Source organism: Mus caroli, chromosome 13 (genome assembly GCF_900094665.2).
Source record: "Mus caroli chromosome 13, CAROLI_EIJ_v1.1, whole genome shotgun sequence".
Classification (NCBI taxonomy): domain Eukaryota; kingdom Metazoa; phylum Chordata; class Mammalia; order Rodentia; family Muridae; genus Mus; species Mus caroli.
In genome coordinates, this window is record NC_034582.1 from 50011508 (window position 1) to 50033439 (window position 21932).

General features: G+C 49.9%; 1 protein-coding gene across 2 annotated transcripts; it reads right to left on the reverse strand.

The window, feature by feature from the left end:
* Positions 1 to 2098: 2098 nt before the first annotated feature.
* On the reverse strand, positions 2099 to 21110 carry Cltb (clathrin light chain B). 2 transcript variants are annotated; one of them, XM_029468471.1, is made up of 6 exons: positions 20812 to 21110; positions 16349 to 16395; positions 7772 to 7889; positions 7450 to 7561; positions 5776 to 5829; positions 2099 to 2557 (listed from the first exon to the last, which is right to left on the reverse strand). In XM_029468471.1, exons 1-6 carry the CDS (start codon positions 20996 to 20998, stop codon positions 2386 to 2388), a joined length of 690 nt encoding a protein of 229 aa, XP_029324331.1. In that variant the 5' UTR covers positions 20999 to 21110; the 3' UTR covers positions 2099 to 2385. The 2 variants fall into 2 exon arrangements, with proteins under 2 accessions (XP_029324331.1, XP_021036382.1); XM_021180723.2 differs by lacking the exon at positions 5776 to 5829 and having other exon boundaries at positions 20812 to 21108.
* Between the last annotated feature and the right edge of the window lie 822 nt (positions 21111 to 21932).

Sequence of the window (21932 nt, forward strand, 5' to 3'; positions counted from 1 at the left end):
AAAAAAAAAAAAAAAAAAAAAAAAAAGTTCAAGATCACTCAGTAGAGTAACTTAGACTCTGTATCATTTAAAATGGCCTGAGGTTACAGCTCAGCAGTACAGTACATAGTGATTGTGAGGCCCGAGGTTTATTCTCCAGTTGTGAAAGAGGAGCCTAGTGCTATCCAAACTTTCCTTGTCACTGTCAAGTTACTTGGGGCACTGGTTAACCCAAATGTTCATTCTTGGGATTCTAATTCAGTGAGCTGTTTGATGTAATATGGGAACGTTTGCCAGCAATTTCCAAGTTTCTGTAGCCTGTAGATGAGGCATGTCATGGTCCTGTTGTGAGTCAGGATGTTCAAACACACACCACCACCATTCTTTGACTACTTCTCTTACTCCAGTGCAGCCTCCTCTGAGACCCTCCACTCTGCTGATCTCTTTACCACTTCAGCTTTTGACACAGAGGTCTCAAAGGCATTTGTGATCTGTAGTCACTGTGTTGCTTTGAGGAACTGAATCCTCCCATGGGTCACCCTGCCCCTCTGAATATCTCCTTAAGGGGAAAGGGAAGAAAGTAAAGATACATTTCTTGGGCCCTGACATGTTTTCGATCTCTGAGTGGAAGGTCCGTGACTAGAGCTAGGTGTTTGTATCTCCATCATGATCTTAACCACAGGCATATTGCCAGTGTGGAACACTGCATTGTGAAGCCCTCAGGATGCAAGAACAGGGCATAAGGAGCTGAAGATGGTGTTGTATTTAAAGGTAATGTCCACCTAGTGTTATGATGCCCCCACCCCCCTAAAATACATTTAAAAGTTGAACTAACTCCAACTCTTAATTTTTTAGGCCTTATTTGGCAATAGGGACTTTACAGCCATGACCATCAATAGTTAAAATAGCCTTTAAGGTGGGCTTTAATCCAGTAATACTGGTATCCATTGTTTTAAAATTTATTTAGGAGTTCTCTCCCCCTCCCCACCCCTCTCTCTGCATGTACACACGCATGCCAGAAGAGGGTGTCAGATCCCATTACAGATGGTTTTAAGCTTCTAGTTAGTTGCTGGGCATTGATCTCAGGACCTCTGGAAGAGCAGCCAGTGCTCTTAACTGCTGAACCATCTATCTAGCCCCTCGTATCCATATTTTAAAAAAAGAAGATTGACAGCCAGAGCTATACAGAGAAACCCTGTCTCAAAAAAACCAAAAAAAAAAAAAAAAAAAAGAAAGAAAAGAAAAAAGAAAATTGGACACACAAATCATACACGGGAAAATGATGAACACAGACAGCCATGTGAGGGTGTAGGCAAAACTGGAGACCTATATCTGCAAACCAAAGGATACCTTAGCTACTAGAAGCTACAAGAGGCACAGGTCCTGCCTTAGCATCTCTGGGGGGCGTGGCTTGGTCGTTCCCAAATTCGGGACTTTTAGCCTCCAGAATTGAGACAACAGATTTCTGATGCTCTAAGGCAGCCAGGTTTTTTGGTATTCTTTAATGGCAATCTTAGGGAACTAATACTGTTAGCAGTTACCCAAATCTTTTCAAACACCATGTAGATCGTAATGGCTTAAAGTCCTGTTATACGGCCTCTGCTGAAGGGGAAGAAGGTGTGGTCACTGTTGCTTATCCTAAGTCCACAGGGGAATAGCCGAAGAAGGAGGCACATCTGTACTGCAGCAGGCCTGCATGTCTTAGAGGGTCTTGGTCACTCTCGAGGAAGGTTGGCGGATGCTGTATTTGCCACCCTTACTCAGGTGTAGACACAGCCTTAGAGCACGCTGGCCTCACTTCCTTTCTACACAAAAGCCAATTCTGTTTGGGGAGCCTTAGTTTTCTCAGCTATACAAAAGGACAGCAGAGTCCCTACCTTCAGACTTGTTAAAGAATCACAGAGAGCAAGGTTGCAGACCCTGTCTTGTGAAAATTTGCCTTTCTTCTTGGAGGGCAGACAGCAGACACAGACAGTTGGGGTTCCTGATTCCAGCTGCGAGCTCTGGATTTCTAAGACTACATCCTCACCTTTTAAGGACACGAAGCTAGGAAAATTCTATGCACAAACTGAGTGCTGACACCAGTTGTGGCTTCCAGAGAAATGAGGATACTAATAAATAAGTGTAAAAAGAGTTAACACACCCTTTAAGCCAAGAAAAATACATCAGGAGGGACAGTCACAATTGAGTGGGCTGACAGGAGTCATGAGGGGCTGGGACAGGGGTCCAGGAAGAAGTTGGGGGGGTGAAAGGGGTAAGGGTCCCACTTCCCAGCTCCCAGAGATTCAGAGGAACAGAACAGGCTGTGTGTGGCAGCTGCCAGAGGAAGTTCCACTCTGGCCGAAGCAGCTGTTCCTCTGCCCCAGCAAGGCCCATGTGCTTCGCGGCCGCTCTCATGATGGGCACCTAGCGGGACAGCGGTGTCTGCTTCAGGGACATGAGCACCGAGCGCAGGCGGGACACGTCTTTACACTGCTTGCTGCTCTTGGGATTGAAGTCACACAGCTGGGCTACCTTCTCCCACTCTGTGCCCGGGGTCTCCTCCTTGGATTCTTTCACAAAAGCCTCTTCCGATGCCCTGGAGGTAGAGAGGAGACAGGTTTTCAGGGTTGTCTTCTCCGGAGTCACTAGTGTCCTGCTCCTAGCCTATGGTGTGCAGCCTACTCTGGGACATTAGCCAGAAGTCTCCCCATCCCTGTGCCCTGTGACTTCAGCCACCAGGAACAGCCTTGATGTAAGAAACCTAGACCTGAGTATGGAAGTCATCTAGACTCAGGGCTGTGGAACTTACTGTCACCTCTTCCAGAGAGGCTTGCTCACTGGCTCAGACTATTGCTTTTTGCTGGAGCCTGTGGTTCGCTATGTAGCCCAAGTTGGTCTAGTGACCTTGCCTCTCCAGTTCTGAGATCATGTGTGTACCCCTGCACCTGGCTAACTTATTGCTTGTCATTTAGTTCCCAGAGTAGGAGTTACCTCCTCAGAAAGTCCTTCCCAGTCTGGGTATTCCCTGTTCAGTCACTTCCCTACAGTTTTTTTTTGTTTGTTTGTTTAAAGCATAGCCAGTGCTGACCTTGAACTCCTGCTCCTACTGAGATTACAGGTGTCCCTTCTTTTTTATCACTAGGGATTGAAAGAACCTAGGCCTCAGACAATGATGTACCTAAACCCAGCCCACAACTGAGCTGTGTCCCCATCCCTGCCTCGTATTCTCAAGAGAGGACACTGACTAACCACCCAGTCAACTTTATAATGGATGTGGGATCTTCCACATCGCAAGCATATCTGACTACAGAAATGTTCTGAGCCCAGAACAGTTGTGTCTCGATGGAACCACAGCTCAGGAAAGGTTCTGTCAGAAGCTTTATACTTTATAATTTGGAATTGTATCAGGAGAAAACTGGGGTTGTTTCTTCTTCAGGAGTCTGCTTTGATGGTATTGGGTACTGGGTATTTCTGTCTGTGTGTATTCCAGGCAAGAACTCTATGGCCCTTCAGAATTCTTGGTTGACAGTTTTGAAAGTCACTGACTTAAGAGTGTCCAGCCATAAATGGGGCATCTGCAACACACACCAGGGCTCAGTGACCATAGTGGAAAGGGGGCAGAAAGGTTTTCCAGAGCCAGAGGTCAGGAGGGATGGAGAGCAGTGTCCTCTGGATGTGACCAGACGCTTGTGTTGTGAACACACGGTAGCTGCGCTTACCCGCACAGGATCAAAGCAGCCAACAGTATGGAGGGAAGGTCGGTTTTCTTTAAGGGTGTGGCTCCTGATAGGTCCACACTGAGGAGTTTGTGAACACTGGACTCAGTTATTTGGGAACGGAAAAAGGGATCCAAAGTTGGGGAGCAGTTGGGAGGTGGGTCAGAGAGCTCTCCAAGTGATCCCACTGTGCTGTGTACTGGAACTGGCCTGGGCTCAATGGTGGGACCCTCCATCATGAGCTTGCCTTTCCGCTATGTGCTCAGCTAACCTGGGAGGTGAGAAGCATGGCTTCCACTCTTCTGAGCCCATCTCTGGCCTGAGCAACCAGTGTGCTGACAGCTCTGTGCTGTGAGGGTCAGACAGTGAGTGCGGATGATGGGCTTTATCCTTGCAGCTGCCTGTCAGGGTCAAGAGGTCCCCTGTGCCTTTATTGCTCATCCGTGCCCAACAACACAGGTGTCACCTCACCTCGGCCCTACGGAACCAGAATCTGCTTTGCTCAAGCTCCCCTGGCAAACCCACGGCAGATGAAAGGCTGATAAGTCTTGGGTCCAATTCTTTCTCCTTCAGAGCTTTCCTGGGTTCTCTGGACCATTTCCTTGTGTCCAATGGGAGCACCAAACCCAGCAGTATTCTACAGCACCTACCCCCGCAGGTGTCCCTCTCCCTCGTTAGATGACTCCATGGCTGCCGACTGCCTTGAGGGTCAAATCTGAGCTGCTCAGTTTGGCACAGAGAGTCCAGCTCCCAAACGGAGGCCTCCCAGCTTTGACTTCCATCTGTCTCCACAAACCTAGCCCGTCAGTCCTCTCCAGGCCTCTACTCTAGCTGCTTCTCCCATCTACAGTGCCCTCATCAACCCTTGTTACCTGCAAATTTTTTTGTTTTTTTTTGGTTTTTTTGTTTTTTTTTTGTTTTTCGAGACAGGATTTCTCTGTGTAGCCCTGGCTGTCCTGGNACTCACTTTGTAGACCAGGCTGGCCTCGAACTCAGAAATCCGCCTGCCTCTGCCTCCCGAGTGCTGGGATTAAAGGCGTCTGCCACCACGCCCGGCTTTTTTTTTTTTTTTTTTTTTCAAATTCATTTTTAACTTGTAAGGTGTGCCTGAGGGTCATGAGTCTCTGAAGCATACACTGGGTTCCCAGCAGAGAGTGTGGCTTCCAGAGTTCATGATGTATTCCAACCCATGAGCAACTTGCAGGGCTATCTGTCTCTTCTCTAAGTGTGACCAGTGACAGGGATAGGATAAATGTCAGCAGGTACAGGTCAGATGGGAGGAAGGGTGGGCGGAAGGAAGAGAAGCCAGGGCCTGTAACGCCCTGTGTGTGTCAAGAGAGGGCAAAGGCAGAGGGCAGTCAAGGCTGCAGTGGCGCGGTTCAGCGGGGCCCCGTTCCAGCAGGATCATCAGTAGGGTAAGGTGCGACGTGAGTAAACTATACTCAGAAACCACTGTGTCTGTCTTCCCTGTAACTTCTCCCCCAGTCCTACTGTCAGTAACGCACTGCCTGTCATCTGGAGCTGGCGTGAGAGGAAACCTGACTGACATTCCAGATCTGGAGTAGGCACGGTTCCAGCCAGACTCCAAACCCAGACACTTGGGAGAGGAGCTGTGAAGTGGGCAAGAGCTCATGCCCAAGTCAGTGTACTCAGGGGTGGGGCAAGGGTAGACTTGTAAAGACTCATTCATACCTTCAGCAAGCTGTGCCTGGTGTTTGCCCCTCCCCCTCCTCCCAAAAAGACCCCTTCATCTCACATACCCCTCCCCTTCCTGGGAGGCTTCTCAGGAGTAGTGTGGCTGGCTGCGTGCCCTTTGCCCCTCCCACGTGAGGCTGGCTAGTGCATTCCTTCCTTCGCCCCCAACTTGGGAACTCTACTGGGCAAAGCTCCCTGCAGTTTGCTAGCAGGACAGAGATGGATGGCTGCATGGCACGGGCTGCTGCCCACACCAGCCCTGGAGCCCTGGAGCTCGCCTCCTGCACTGGTCACTGCTCAGAGCCCAACCACATTCATTTATACCACACAGACAAGAGACTCTGAAAAGCCGCTGCTGGGCCACCCTCCACAGCTGCCCCTGCAGAGCCAAGGAGCCACGTACACATAGCCAATGGTATCAGCATCTGGCTGCTGGTAGAACGCTTTGTCAGCGATCCTTGAGGAAAACCGTTAGGAGGAGGAGTTAGGTGGGGGGAGGCAGACAGCAAGACAGGCAGGCACAGGGTTAAAGAGAAAGAGAAACAGTGTGTTAGTACCTCCAAGAGGAGACAGTTTAAAACTAACAGTTACCCATAAGAGTGTGGGGAGACCCCAACCATTGATGGCCCCCTACTGCTCAATGAAGTCTTCCCAAAACCATTCCCTCTATGCTTTGACTCCCTGAAACAACACACCACATCCTCTCTTTCCTCCCACGATGCTCCCAGGTCTAGAATGTTCTCCCTTACATCAGCCCTTCTCTTCTGATGAACCATGGTCACTCCTCGAAGACAAGTCTCTAGCCCAGTGGTTCTCAACCTTCCCAATGCTATCACCCCTTAATTCAGCTCCTCATGTTAAGGTGAAACCCCTCCCCGCCCCAGCCATAAGATTATTTTCACTACTACTTTATAACTGTAATTTTTCTATTGTTATGAATTGTGATGTAGAACTATCTGGTATGTGACCCCTGGGGTCGCCACCCACTGCTCTAGACAATGGTTCTTTTCCAGCAGGTACTTTGCTTCTATGGTCTTCATGCACAGGGCCCCACTGGATGCAAGTCTGGCTCTATGCATGTGACTCTCACTGAACTCGAGGATACAGAAGGGTCCTCACTGGACACCCAAAGCCCAGCTTAGCATACAGCAGTTCAATTGCCTTTCCCTTCAGGGAAGATCTCGTATCTTGAAAGGCACAGCATCCAAAGCAGGAGAACATCTATTTTCACAAATGTGTTCTCTGGTTCATCCCCATGCTCTGCCTTGCTTTTATTCTGCAGGATCTGCTGCTCCTACTGTAGTCCCCACGGTTTTGATAGGACTGGCCCCCAGAGCAACCCAGCGAATGGGACTTTCACCCTGAAAAGCAACCCTTCTCCTGACTACCGGCAGGGTCACACGGCCCAAGGCAACTCTGGCAGGAGCCACTAGATACTTGCTATTTTTACCGAGCTTGCCTAGATCATAGGGCAGAGGCCTGACGCTGCTGTCCTCATACAGGGGCCTAAGACCACTGGTAGAGCCAGAATGGAAGGAAGCAGAGCTGAGTGGTAGGGAGAGTGAGCGCTGACTGATATCACTTATGACACAATGCCACCGGCCTGGCCTTTTCATCCACACAGGCCACTAGCATCCCTTCATCCCTTAGACACACTGGGTTGAACTACCGTCCTTTGCCATTTCTAACAGAAATGACATCAAATACTCAGGCTGACTCTTCACTCCCTGTTCCCTCTCGGAGTTGCCCACAGAGAACTTAGGGCCCTGGAGAGTCTAGGTATATTCCAAGCCTTGGTACCTATTCTGCTTCTCAGTCACTGGGAAGGTACAGGCTTAGGAGTTCGAGTGCTATCAGGAACCCAAGGTTCCAGCAGCCCTCCTCCCTGTGTCCTCGCTGCATCATCCATTCAAAGCCAGTCCCCAGCCCCACCACCCCATCCATCACCCCCATGGCTCCTTCCTCCATCTCCTCAGAGATGCCCTTGTGTTCTTTGATTCCCTTTGTGTTCTCATTATGTCCCCTTGGCTTCTCTAAGCCTCCTTGGCTCTGCTCAGATCCCCTGGCCTTCATTCACCTGTTGTTGATCTTGTTCTTCTCAACCTGTTCACTTTGGCGCTGGTTCCACTCCTCCAGGTCTTTCTTGGCCTTCTCCCGCCACTCCTGTTCGGTCACCTTCGAGGCAGCGTCTGTGGGCCCCGCAGGAGAATGCATAGAGCAGCTTTTCTTTGCAGAACAGCCACCGCCACCCTGGCTGCTCCACCCCTGGCCCTAGCCAGCACCCCCAGGACCCACCCTTAGCCACGTGGACCTGCCTTTGATAGCCAAGGTTCCAAGGCCACCTGGCAGGCACCAGAGCCATTCCTGTTGGAGTCACCCTCCTCCAGGTGTGCCCTCACCTAGCTCCTGCAGCCTTTTCTTCTGCTCCTCTCTCCACTTCCGGATGCTCTCGGGCTCCTGAGTCAACCTGTCCGCCTGGGCAATTGCCGCGTAGCCATCGGCAGGCCCGTTAGCCTCCTGCAACAAAAGCACAGTGTTCCTGGCCCAGCGCGCCTGCCCTGCCGTGGTGCTGTTCTTACTGGTACCAAGAGAGCACTTGAAGCCGCCACCCAGGAGCCAGCAGGCCACCTCAACCCACACCAGCACCCAGCCCCTAGTGACTACACCCTACCTTTACATTGCTTTCCCCTCTGCCAGCAACACACCTTCCCGTGTGGCCTCAGGCCTATCAATCTCTCAGGGCCTGACCATGAGCCCGGCCAACTCCTTGACACTCCCCTTGTTCACCGTAAGAGGATAAATTATAACACTCCCATAGGATTGATACAATAATGAGATGAATCTTAAAACTAAACTTGCGGGGCTGGAGAGATGGCTCAGCAGTTAAGAGCATTTGCTGCTCTGCAGAGGATGCTAGTTCAGTTCCCAGCACCATCATAGCAGCTCACAACTGCCTCTGCCTACAACCACTTCTGCTTCTGGCCTCTGAAGGCATTTGCATGCAGGTGGTACACATACATATGTGCAAGCAAGACACTCATACACACAAAGTAAACCTTAAAAACACCTGTAAATGCCATGCCTTGCACACAATGCTTGTGTACCTTGTGCTACCACCATTAAAATCTATCTCTAGTATAGTTCTGTCATGTGATAAAACGTACACAGTCTAATAGGACCTCATTACTAATGTGTTCACTTGTCCTTCAGAGTGTCACCTTTGTGACACTTGTCTGGTGTTTCCTTGCCACAATGCACATAGGAAACAGCAGACTTTTCTCAAGTGAACCTGCAGACCAGCAACAGGCAAAACAACCATGACTAAAACTCTGTCATGGCCAGTTAGTTGATGGTAGCACACAGCACTCAGAAGGCAGAGGCAGGCGGATCTCTGTGAGTTCAAGGCCAGTCTGTTCTACAGATCGAGATCCAGGACAGCCAGGGCTACACACAGAGAAACCCTGTCTCAAAACAAACAAACAAACAAACAAACAAAACAGAACAAGGGCTAGCAAGGGCTAGAGAGATGGCTCAATGGTTAAGAGCACTGACTGCTCTTCCAGAGGTCCTGAGTTCAAATCCCAGCAACCAGCTGGGCATGGTGGCGCATGCCTTTAATCCCAGCACTCGGGAGGCAGAGGCAGGCGGATTTCTGAGTTCGAGGCCAGCCTGGTCTACAGAGTAAGTTCCTGGACAGCCAGGGCTACACAGAGAAACCCTGTCTCAAAAAACAAAAACAAAAACAAAAACAAAACAAATCCCAGCAACCACATGGTGGTTCACAATCGCCCATATTGAGATCTGACGCCCTCTTCTGGTGGGTCTGAAGACAGCTACAGTGTTCTTATGTATAATAATAAATATTTGAGCCAGAGTGACCGGGGCCGATTGGAGTGAGCGAGGTCCTACAAAATCCAATTCCCAGCAACCACATGAAGGCTCACAACCATCTGCACAGCTACAATCCACTCACATAAAGAAAATAAATCTTTAGCCAGGCGTGGTGTCACATGCCTTTAATCCCAGCACTCGGGAGGCAGAGGCAGGCAGATTTCTGAGTTCGAGGCCAGCCTGGTCTACAAAGTGAGTTCCAGGACAGTCAGGGCTATACAGAGAAACCCTGTCTCAAAAAAAAAAAAAAAAAAAAACAATCTTTAAAAAAAGATACAGGCAAAATATTCTAACACATAAAATAAAATAATAAAAGTCTGCTGTGGTAAACTTGGACTCTAAAAGCCATACAATCCCATTGTTAAAGCTGCAAGATGTGTTTATGTTTTCCTCACTAAAAATGGTCATAGTAAGATGGTCTCTCAGACCTGATTCTGGGATTTGGCGCAATATAATCTGTAAGATATTTATTCTTTGTGTAGAGACAGGGCCTTGTGTAGCCCATGATAGCCCAGAACTTGTTCTACATCTGCAGGTAACCTTGAACTTCTGATTAACCTGCCTCCAGCTTCCGAATGCGGCCCCCAGGTGTGGGCTGCTATGCTGGGGTTATGTCCTGTTGTGCTTCACTGCACTGATGAAATCCAACGTGCACACTTAGCAAGCCACCCTTCCAACTGAGCTACATTCTCAACTCTGCCTGCCACAGGATGACTGATAGCTCGATGCATGGGATTAGCATTATCATTCTTTTTCTTTAATTATATTTCTCAATTTGTGTTTGCCAGGGAGGACCTGTCTGTGGAAGTCAGAGGACAACTTGGGGAATGGGTTCTCTCCTTCCTTCTGTGGGTTCTGGGGTTGAACTCAGGTCTTCAGGCTTAGTAACAAGTATCTTTACTGCTCTTCCATCTCACGAGCCCATTGCCATCAGTTCTCATTCCCTTTGTACAGAAGGAACACTGAGGCCAAGAAAGATGGACAGACGTAGTGGGCAGGCTTCATCTCTGGTGACAGAGTTGATAGAGCTTGAGACAGAAATGTTGGGGGTTGTGCACTTGGGTCAGTGTGGATGGAACACCCCTGGTCCAGGAGACCCTTTCTCTCTGAAGGATGGGGGTGCGGGCACTGCTACCATGCCTGGCACCTTCACTCTCCCCTCCACGTTCCTGTGGGCACAGACCCCATAGGGCTTCTACTGCAGTGTGCCCCGCTTTCTTCCTCCAGCCACTGAAATCTTCACCATAGGCCTTGGAAGTTTCTACTACTGAGCCACACACCACCTGAATACTTGACCATTTATTATACAAGTAACTTGAATTCACAGATGCTGGAACCGATGCCATCTGGATCCCTGGGGACACCACATTTTATTGTCCTTAGAGTGCCTGTTGCTGAAATGGCTTACCTGTTTACATGGTTACTCCCCCACCCCAGCCCTCTAGCTGCCTAAGAAAGTATGCTCCATAAGAGAGTGAGAAAGAGGAGGGGCAAAAGCTATTGGTTTTTTTTTTTTCATAATAGTTTTCTTCTGAGTTGCCAATCTGAGTGTATATATATAATATATATATATATTATATTTATTTATATATTATATATATATATTAGGATTTATTTAAGTACACTGTAGCTGTCTTCAGAAGAGGGCATCAGATCTCATTATAGATGGTTGTCAGCTACCCTGTTTCTGCTGGGATTTGAACTCAGGACCTCTGGAAGAGCAGTCAATTCTCTTAACCTCTGAGCCATCTCTCCAGCCCAAGTATGTTCCATAAAACCAGAGACTGGGGCTGGTAAGATGGCTCAGTGGGTAAGAGCACCCAACTGCTCTTCTGAAGGTCCAGAGTTCAAATCCCAGCAACCACATGGTAGCTCACAACCATCCGTAATGAGACCTGACGACCTCTTCTGGTGTGTCTGAAGACAGCTACAGTGTACTTACTTATAATAATAAATAAATCTTTAAAAAAAAAAAAAACCAGAGACTGGCTGCCACCACACAGCATCCAGAGCAGGAGAACCAAGACGAGGGAGGTTTATTGAGGCTAGAGACGTAGCTCAATGGGAGAGGGTATCCCTACCTGTCATAAGGCCCTGAGTTCAAGTACAACCCAAGGGACAAGGAGAAGGAAGAGGAGTGAGAGGAAGAGAGAACATTAAATTCCTAAGTGTGGAGGCCATGGACAGGGATGGGACAAGACAGCCTGTCTTCTGGTTGCGTGAGATGGAGAGTCCCTCAGAGATGAGGACAATAGCTGATGGGTATACTGTAGTAAAAGGCCAGACAAAAAACCCGACATGGCCATTCTTGCCTGGGAGCAGAGAACAGCAAAGAATGAGAGAAGTCATTATACACCAAGATCCAGCAAGCTAAAGGACCAAACAGGGCAGGTGCCTTTGGGAAACTCTTAGGTGCTAAGAGATGTAGGAGGAAGAAAAGAAAGAGGCATAGCACTGGAGCAGCATCCCTGGGCTGGCACCCTAAGCCTGGGCCCACGTTAGGATTCCAGAGCACTTGCTAGCAAGCAGATGCCTTTGATCTTTACAATTCTACTCGGAAGGTTTTATTGCCCTGGTTTTATAGGTAAGGGGACTCTAGTTCCAAAGTACCACAATCACCCTTGGCAAGCCAGTGACAGAGCCAGGTTCAGACTGAATAGCTAGCTGTTAGAACAGCTAACAGGAACTCTGCATGACTCCTGCACTGCACTTGTCTCTTCAATTGGTCCTCTTGCCCCCCACCCCCACCCCTGTGGTGGGGACTGAATCCAGGGCCTTAGGCATGCTAGACAAACAGTATCACCCACCCACACTCCCGGGTCCCAGCCTGGCGGCTGCTACATGACCTCAAGATTAAAGACTTTGTCCCTTCAGGGTTCCAACCTCCCTCAACCCCCCCCCCCCACACACACACACATCTCTCCTGCCCCCAGGCCATTCTTAAACTCATTTAGTGCACAAGTCAGTAATATATAAGACTGTCATGGTTACAGAGTGCTTTTCCCAACAACCCTGTGGGAACAACAGGGCAGGGCCTTGAATCCCCATTTTACAACTGAGAAACCAGGCTCAGAAAGGTGAAGTTACTAATTCAAGGTCATCCTGCAGGGAAAAGCCAGAAACCAAAGCCTTGGCCTCCCCCGCTGCCTGATGTCTGGGTATGAAGCCTGGGCCGTCCTGGAGCAGTCCCACTGCACATCCAGGGCACGAGGCTCAGGATCCCACTGCACACCCAGAGCACACGTGGCTCAGGATCCCGCCGTATACCCATAGCACACAAGGCTCAAGATCCCGCTGCACACCCAGGGCACAAGGCTCAGGAATCCACAGCACCTCCCATGCCTGTAAGTGACGTGGCCAGTTCCAGGTCCAGGGTATGGCGTCTACCTAAGCTCGAACCACCTCCTACACCACATGAGAGGCCACTGATATGCTCTGGGTGGGAGTTAGGTTAGGCAATCCTATCCAGCCCCAAGTCTGTGACCTCTTGGGGCTTTCCTGACATATCCCTCTATGCAGCAGACTCCATAGGGTGTCAGGATAAACCCTGAACCAACTGTCTTAGCTTCCATGCCTTTACACACGCTGTTCCCTCAGCCAGGGCCAGCCATGCATCCCTTAGAGCAGCCTTGAAACCCACTTCCTCTGTCACTTGCCCCCTGCTGGGCTTCCAGGCTTCCAGCTCCTGTCTAACTAGAACAGTTATTAAATCTCCTTGAGCAAAATGGGAATAATAAAAGACGCCGCAATGGGTGTTGGGAGGATTAAGTAGGTTAATCCCTGTAAAACCCTCAGTTGTTTTCAGACACAAAAAGAACTCAAGCTGTTAGAGTTTTTTTTTTTTGTTTTTTTGTTTTTTTTTAAGGGCCTCAAAATGAAAATGTGCCCCATGCTAGCCTTGAACTTCTGACCTTCCTGTCTCAGTTACCCACAAATCCAAGCTCCTGGGCTATACTGATTTCTTTCCAGGTTTCTCGGGCCTTCCCAGAACTCCATTAGAAGTAAACTCCGGGGACAAAAACTCCGTTGGCTTTGCTTTCACATCCACCACCGCCGCAGCACAGGCCTGGCTCCCAAAGAATGAGAGCTGAGAAATGAATGGACAAACGGCTGGTTATAAAGCTAGGGGAGGGACCAGGAAAGGTGCTGGACACTGTATCAGAGAGGCCTGCTTACAGTGCCTGTTCTACCATGCACAGGGTGATGGCTGCTGAGAAAAATCCCCTTCCCTGGGCAACCCTGCTTTCAAACCTGTGAAATGACAGCATCCTGTTCAAGGTATCTAATAAGGTTCACATAATGAATGAAGCCGCCATGAGGTCTCCCCACAGCCCACTCACGTTAAAAAGCACGACTACTTGCGGCTCACTGTCACCAGGTGCTCAGGCCTCACTACCAGACAGCTGAGCACAGCAGGGTTGCTGACGGGCAGGTCCTGAGAATCACCTCACTGGCTTCTCTCCAGGTTGCTTTGGACTTACTTTTCTGCCCATGCCAGTAAGGATCAGAGGCCACACTGAGGCTCATCCATTCTGTCTATTTGAGCATCCTAGAGGCTCATCTATTCTGTCTATTTAAGTATCCTAGTAGGAGATGGGGTCACTTCCAGAAGGTTTAGCAGCCCAGGGCTATAGTGGCCATACTAGTGGCCAAAGAAATACTCAGAACTCCTCCAAAGTACCATTGAAGAAAGGGCTGGGTATGGCCAGGAGCAAAAAACAAGAGGCCACAGGCAGGTCAGGTAACCTCCATGCAGCCTCCTGTCCCCCTCTTGGGACATCTCAATTGGGCCCCACTCTGAAAGCTAGGCTTTCATGCTGGCCAAGTGCATGCTAAAACTTCATAGCCAATTTATCCATCTTCAGGATTGGGCAGCTCAAGCTAAGCTGGGCTGAGCTGTGGATTCCTCTAAGTAGCTCACAGGAGGTGAATAGATGCAAAGAGAGTGGGGCGGGGGAGGGTGGAAAGGAGATGAGTTCTGCGGGGCCCTCCAGCTCCGCCCCTGTCCCCCAGTAGCCAAAGGAGCTGGAATGGGTGCTATGAGGCTTACCCTCCTGCTCTGCTGGGGATGAGGTTTGTACTTGGTCATTCACCTAGTCTCCTAGAAAAGACTGAGACCCAAGGCTCTACCCAGGGTGGTGGATGTGCCAAGCTTGCACAGGCTAAGGCTTTTATCCCTGAAAGTGCGTGCCACACACTGCTCACTGTGTCTAGCCTACAGATAGTCTTCTGGGTCCAGCAGCAGAGCAAAGCACAGTGCAGAGTGTACGCAGAGCAGGCAGGAAGGAGCTTCGCTGCTAAGCCAAATAAACTGTCTCTTCTGTGACCCTCCCTTGCCCAGTAGAATTCTAGGGGAGCAGTGTGTGGCATGATTCGCAGATCAACATGCCTCGGGGCACTGTGATAGCAGAGAATAAGAATTACTCCTGAAGCCGGGCATAGGGGCACACGCCTTTAATCCCAGCACTTGGGAGGCAGAGGCAGGCGGATTTCTGAGTTCGAGGCCAGCCTGGTCTACAAAGTGAGTTCCAGGTTCCAGGACAGCCAGGGCTATACGGAGAAACCCTGTCTCGAAAAACCAAAAAAAAAAAAAAAAAAAAAAAAAAGATTACTCCTGAGACTACACTCTTTCACATCCTCTAATGGACAGTGATGCTAAAGGAGGCAGCAATGGCCAGGGCCAGGAGAGCCAGGGTCAAAGAGTCAGGGTCAAAGAGCCAGGGCCAGGAGAGCCAAGTGATTCAAGTGAGGAAAACTCCATCTGTGAATTTCTTCAATATCTGTTGAAATCTCAAGCTTCTCTTCAACTGAGAAGGTGAGAGTATGTGACTCAGAATGCTCCAGATACTCTTGCAGTTCCAAACGCTGCTCCAGCAGTTTCACTGCAGAACAGAAACCTTTTGAGCCATTAAGGTCTTTGTGGGTGTTCCTGGAGCCCAGAAACAGCCTGACCAAAGTCCTAAGAGTACAAGAGCAGCACTTACTCCTGAGCTCAGCTATACTCAGCTTGACACGAAGCTGCCTGGGTCCTAGGGAGAGACTTTTCTAACTCACTGTTGAGTCATTTTCCAGAAATGGGGTTAGGCCAGTTTTCTTTCCTGTGTTAGGACGAGCCCATCCCACTTACATAAGAAAGTATTGTTTATTCTCCCAGAATCCAAGAGACCAACTCCTCCTCAGGGTGGGGCTCAGGAGATCCGGAAGCTGCAGGCCCCAACATCCGAGTCTTACTTGGCCAAGTTGAGAATTAAAGCTCAGGTAGTAGAGGCTCAGTCCCACCTAGACATTTGGAATTCTCCGCACTATGTGGGGCTTGGGGTTCTCCCCACTACATGGGGCTTGGGGATACCATTGGTGTGTGCACTCTCTCAGTCTGTGTGTTTTGTTTTGTTCTGTTTCTGTGGTCCTGGGGGCTTAACTCAGAGCTTCTCCCCTGAGCCCCATCCCCAGACCGTCTTTACCTTCCCATCCATACTGTACCAGCCCCTGTGGTGGGAAGAGGAAGCCAGGGCCTCGTACTCTCAGGGCCAACCACTGTTAATAATTGGAATGCCTTTTCCAAATAAATTTTGTGCAAACACCAAAAATAAAAATAATGGCACATCATTCATTCTGCAAGTTGCTTTAATAAGAACATGCATGCCTACAGGAAGCTCTGATAGCCCTTTAGAACAGTCGACCTAGGCCCCCGATTCCGGACATGTAAGCTATTTCTAGTTTGTCTCCTGTGGCAAACCATCCTGCAGAGAAACTGGGTGCCCTTTTCCAATCATTTGCTTAGGGGAAATTCCACATGTAATGTCCTGACCAAAGAGCTTATCCAGTTAAAATACCCATGATGGCCAGTCAGGCCAGCCTCCCACCAGAGACACCTGCCCAGGGACAGCTTTCATTCCCTCCATCCCACGCCACTCCTTCCTAAAGCTAGTTACTCCTGAGGACAACCTGAGCAACTCCTCAGTCAGTCCCTGTCCCCAGCAAACAACAAGAAAACAGTCAGTGTAGGAAACATGGTGAGCCCTAAATGACCTCCGATGGAGAAACAAGTCACTGAGCCTGAGACAGTCCGTCCCACCTCTGCTTACCTGAAACACATCTCCATTGACTGTAGTACCCATGTCCTCTGAACCAGCTGGAAAGAGCAAGGAGACAGTTTCATTCACAGTCCATATTACAAACACACAAAGGTCCTATTTTTTTTGCTTCTTAAGCCAACCTATGCATACACCCATGGGTATACTGATACCCGCCACCCTCCCCCCACCCCCTGAGATCTAATGGATATATAAGCAACGAGGCTCAGGCCCTGATTGTTCCTATGTGTATTCACTGTCATCCCTAATATTTGCCACAGCCCTATGATGAAACAGTGACCCATTTTACAGATTCTCAAGTGGAGGCTTGGAAGGCTACTGTGATTGCTCCAGATCACCTGGCAGTGCACCATTCCTTACCAACCTGAAGTTCAGCATGGAGCTGGGACCTCCTAAGTAGACAGGGGAACTGTGAGTTTAGGGAGAGGCCATCAGGGACGAGGAAGAGGGGGTCTGTGTCTCTGCATGTCCTGCTAGAACCTTGAGTAACCTCTCTGCCTGGGCAAGCAGCCTCACAGCTCCCCCTGGGCAACGCTTGGCCTATTTTTCCTCTCTGTGCCCCTCCCAGGGTTTCATGTTGGCTTCACAGTGACGCTGCACAATCCCTTTATCCAGTATCCAGTTAGCCACAAACGACCTGTAGCTTCTGCTGCAACAGCGGCAACCTTCACAGTTACCTTCCTCTCACTCCCATGCCCGGCCTAGCCTGTGCCCTCAACATCTCAAACCTACACTCCTGCTTTGGTTGTCTGTCCTGCTAGTGACAAAGGAGAGCACCGTGGCTCAGAGCCACACCCATGCATGGGGCCTAGGCTTCTTTACAAGTTTGGTTACTAGATGATGAATAAACAAATTAAAGTTGTTGTTGTTGTTGTTTTTATTTTAAGACAGGGTTTCTCTGTATAGCCCTGGCTGTCCTGGAACTCACTTTGTAGACCAGGTTGGCCTCGAACTCAGAAATCCGACTGTCTCTGCCTCCCGAGTGCTGGGATTAAAGGCGTGGGCCACCACACCCGGCTCATTAATTTTTTTTTTTTTTGTGTGTGTGTGTGTGAGTTACCTCCTACAGGGAACCTTAGCCTGCTTCCTCTACTTCCCTAGGCACTAAAAGAAAGTGTCATTTCTGGGGTACACTGGAACACTACACAGGGTATCCCACTCTCCTCTGGATGCATATATATATAGATATATATAGATATATATATATATGTGTGTGTGTGTGTGTATGTATGTATATATATATATGTATGTATGTGTATGTATAAATGAGAGCTGGACTGTTCTTGGGGCTCATTGTAATTGGCAAGGCCTCTCTGAAACTGTCATGCCGCCTAGCTGCGAGCCACAGCAGGCCTCATATGGTCACCACAGATAAACAATTAGCCCTGTATGGGATAGACTGGCCTCTGAAGAGCAACAGTGCTTCTGGCCTAAGCCTGACTGGATTCATCAGGGCCTTGCAGCCTCATGTCAACCATGTGTCACAGATATAAATTATAGCTTATTTATCGTCAAACAGTGATTAATCCTGATCCACTATGACAGCTCTCAGCCCACCCCCTCTGGGAGGGTTTCTACAGCACAGGTGGCCTGCTCTCTAAATAAGGGTGGTCCCAAAAGGCTATGAGCATCTTCCTCAGACGGGCTTCTTCTGGGGCATCTTTTCTACCTAGCCTTACCTCGCCAGGGTCCATTCCTGATACTATGTTCCTAAGGGAACAGCCTTTTGGAGACGTCACACTACCTCTCTTTCACCTGACCTGCCTCCAGCAGACCTCTCTTTGGCAAGGCCACATGGATTTCCTGTTGCCCACCCAGGCCTCCAGCAGAAAAAAATGGAGCATCGCTAGCCTCTTTGGGACTGCATACATACCCACTCTTAGAAAAACCAGCCTGTATCCCACAGGGCTCTTGCACATTTATGATTCCGAGTCTACAACAGAGCCCGCAGAACAAATACAGCAAAGCAAATAACAAGTCCCGAGGATAAGCTTTTTGGTGTGTGGTCACCTCAGGAATAATGGCAAAAGATCCAGAACATTCTTATGAGCTTACTGAGGCCAGCAGGGGCAAGAGGATTACACAGTGCTTGGTCACAGGCAGGCCAAGAGCCCAGAGAACTGGTGTGAAAGTGTAGAGCATTTGGGCACTGCCCAAGGCTGATGAATGGAAACAAAGTATCCGCAGCTCAGGCCGGCTGCAGATCCGCCCAGAGGGAAGGCTCAGTGGGGTTCCGGTTCAGGCCTACGCCAGACACAGCTTTCCCCAGGCCCCCCTGAGAGCCAGCAGCAGTGAAGAGGCATTGAACTTGGCTCGAGAGCTGCTATCAGAAGACCTCATTGTCTCTGGGAGGTGACTCAGAGGTGTGCATTGGTGGCTGCTGTTAGAACTAGCTTCTTTCCAACTCCCAGAAATGCCCAGACAGTTCACCTCAGACCACCCAGGCTCCTATCATTCCCTGCAAACGCAGAGGAGGATGGGTACCTCCCACTGTCTAGGCTTAGGAGAATCAGGTCTGTTCTATTTATGCCTGAACACCCGCTGAGCTCCCCTCCTGAAGCACCTCCTTGTTCCCCAAACTGCCACTCAGAAGGGCAGCTGAGCACCTGCAGCTTGATGGAGTCCCGGAGACCCTCAGAGGGTCAAGTCCCTGACTGCTTCCCTAAGGGTTATCACCACTGTCTCCCTCCCGGTGATCTCATATCTAGGGCCAGTCAGTGCCCTACCCACCCAGACTGTAAGTCCCTAGGAAAGACTACAACTTGCAAAATCCCAGGCTCCTGTGGCTCTCCTTAGCCGGAACTGCATCTGTCTTTCTCCTGAGTGGCTAACAACTTGGGACCTCCTAATGAGGGAAAGGACTGTCCCCAAGGGGTGACCACGGACAAGAGAGTTCCATACAGGAACTCAGGAGGTTCCCAGGGACAATGAAGGGCTGAGGGACTGAGAGCTGCTATTTCAGAGCTGCATGGCTGGCTTGGATAGGCCCCTGCTTCTCCTTGCTGTATCCAATCAACCCCTAAGGAGAACAGCACAGCTGCCCTTTGGAAGATCATAGCTAGGAGGCCTGAAATCAAGCCCCAGACCTATCACTCATGGCCGTGTGGCCCTAGGCAAGACATTCAAACTCCAGTTTTTTCTTTTTAATTATTATTATTATTTATATTTTCTTTACTTGTGTGTGTTTGTTTGTGTGTGTGTGTGTGTGGTGCACGCATGTATGCGAGGTCGGGGGACAATCTGTGGGAGTGAGTTCTATCTACCACCACGAGGGTTCCAGGGGCTGAGCTCAGGTGTCCCCAGGCTGGGCTGATTTACATTTACCTGACCAGCCATCCTGATAGCCCCTCAAACTCCAGTTCCGTGTATGTTACAAAAGGCTTATTACACTTATGTCAGAGTTCCTTCAAACACTGGGCCATAGATACAGTTTCTTCCTTCTGTGTTCCCAGTGGGGACGGCAACACAGCAAATGTGGAAGGAAAGAAAGATGAACGTATACATACAATATTTATTTCCAACAGGACCATTAAACCTCTTTAACAGGACACCAAAAAAATAAGAAACAAGATCTACTAGGAGGGTCAGTATGAAGGTCCATATTTTTACTAAATATTTAAATATATTTATAAGAAATTGTTCCTTGGGGCAGGAGTATCAATGATAAACATAACAATGCAGGAAAAAAGCCCTGAACCCTTATGTCTGAAGCCACACGCAGAGGTCCGGGCCACCTTTGTAAATCCACTAAACAAACAGTTACAAACAGGAAGGGCACAGCTCATGGCCATTTGTGCCCCTGCCCAGACTTACAGTCGGGCCCAAGAACGACTGTGCGGTCTGGACAGGAAGAATTCAGCATCCGAAAGAAGGGGTTGAATTCTTTATTGCTACTTCCTAGTTGTTTAATAGTGTACCCTTTGAAGTCAGTTCTGAAATGGGTTCAGTAACGTGTATGAAATTATTATATGTAATTAACATTGTCTCCCGCACTGTTGCAGGTCTGCAGGTGGTCCCCAAAGGATGAGCTGCGAGTTCTCTGAGCACCCTCTGCTTCCCTGCAGAAAGGAACGCTAAGCCCTGGGTCAGGAGGACCTTGTCCGTCCCACACCTGTATCACTTAGCTAGGACACTGGGACAGTCTCAGAACTGAGCAGGGGGAGGGTTCCAGAGCCAGGGTGGAGGAGCTGGCCTGGGGATGAAATGTCATGACTAAATTCCTGTCCCTAGAGTCAGCAGATCCAGTCTCAGCGCAGACTCCAACTCATCTCCCGGCTCCTCCCTCTTTTCCCAGGCCTCACGGATACACACAGCCCACCGAGGTACCCTTGGTCACCCTGGATAGCCGGACTCAGAGTACAGCAGGGACCCAGGCCAGGTCTGACCGAGACTGGGCCTCCCTCCCCCGGTGGTGGCCTCAGCCTCCCCCGTTCCAGGCCGCTGCGCTGACTCACCCCCGCTCACGAGTCCGGGCTGCGCAGAGGCCACCTGGCTGGCGGCAGGTGCCCCGAAACCCGGGTCATTTTCGATGCCAGCAATCTCGCTTTCCTGCTGGGCCAGGAAGGCGGCCGCCGGGTCCTCCTCGGCGGCCTCGGGGGCCCCGCTCTCCGACGATGAGAAGAAGCCGAAGTCCTCAGCCATCTTCCCCGCGTGGCTGCTGTCACCTCCCGCCCGCGCCCGCGGCCCGCACTTCCCGTCACCCGCCCGGCTTGCCTGTCACTGCGGCTGCAGCGGCGGCGGGAGGAGTCGCGGCGGGAATGCGGTGACGTCAGCGGCCGAGGGCGGGGCCCGCGGGGCCGGGTGGTCGCCCCGCCCTCGGTTCGAGCCCCCGAAGCCCACCTTCGGCTCCAGAGCGTGCCAGCAGCACTGGGCTGGCACCGGGTGCATTCAACCGAAAAGTTTCTCCCAGAGCCAATTTTGTGAGCTTCGTGATACAAGCGTCCTCTTCCTGCGTGGGAGGAGGGAGCTGAGGCTGGGAAAGTCTTGAGTGCCAGGCGCGCACAGCAGAGCCTTGTTCTCTCGGCGCAGGACTGAGTGAAGCATCCCGCCGCCCTATCTGTGTGATGATCCCCTGAAATCAGGGACGGTTCCTCTTTCTCCCTGTCTGGTGACATTGATGTTCCTTAAGGCAATTAACTGGCTGATTGTTTTGTCTTTCAATTTGAGCTCTTTCTCTAGTTCTTAGAGCAGAGGGTCAGTTTGTCCCATTATTGGTTAGGTTCCCGTAGATTACTCAGTACAGGTGGAGCCTGCGTTCTTTGGTAAAGCTGCGGTTTTCTTTGGTAATTAATATACGTATTGTGACAGCAGATTGTATGCCAAACTCGCATTGCACATTGTAATCACTTTCGCGGTTTTTTGTTTGTTTGTTTGTTTTGTTTTGTTTTGTTTTTTAGTAGCCTATTTGACCTCAAATTCTTGTATAGCTTCAAACTAGTGATTTTTTTTTTTTTTTTTTTAAATTTCGAGACTGTTTTTCTGTTTAGCCCTGGCCGTCTGTAGACGAGGCTGGCCTCGAACTCTGAAATCTAACAGCCTCTGCCTCCCAAGTGCTGGGATTAAAGGCATGCGCCAC

Bases quoted from the DNA above. Each gene is read 5' to 3' on its own strand.
- Cltb (XM_029468471.1), bottom strand. From the start codon at position 20,998: ATGGCTGAGGACTTCGGCTTCTTCTCATCGTCGGAGAGCGGGGCCCCC. The intron at 7,562-7,771 runs GTGAGGGCACAC...CGGGGCCCACAG, and splicing joins GAAAAGGCTGCAGGAGCTAG to ACGCTGCCTCGAAGGTGACC. The intron at 2,558-5,775 runs GTACGTGGCTCC...CTCTACCTCCAG, and splicing joins GCTGATACCATTGGCTATGT to GGCATCGGAAGAGGCTTTTG.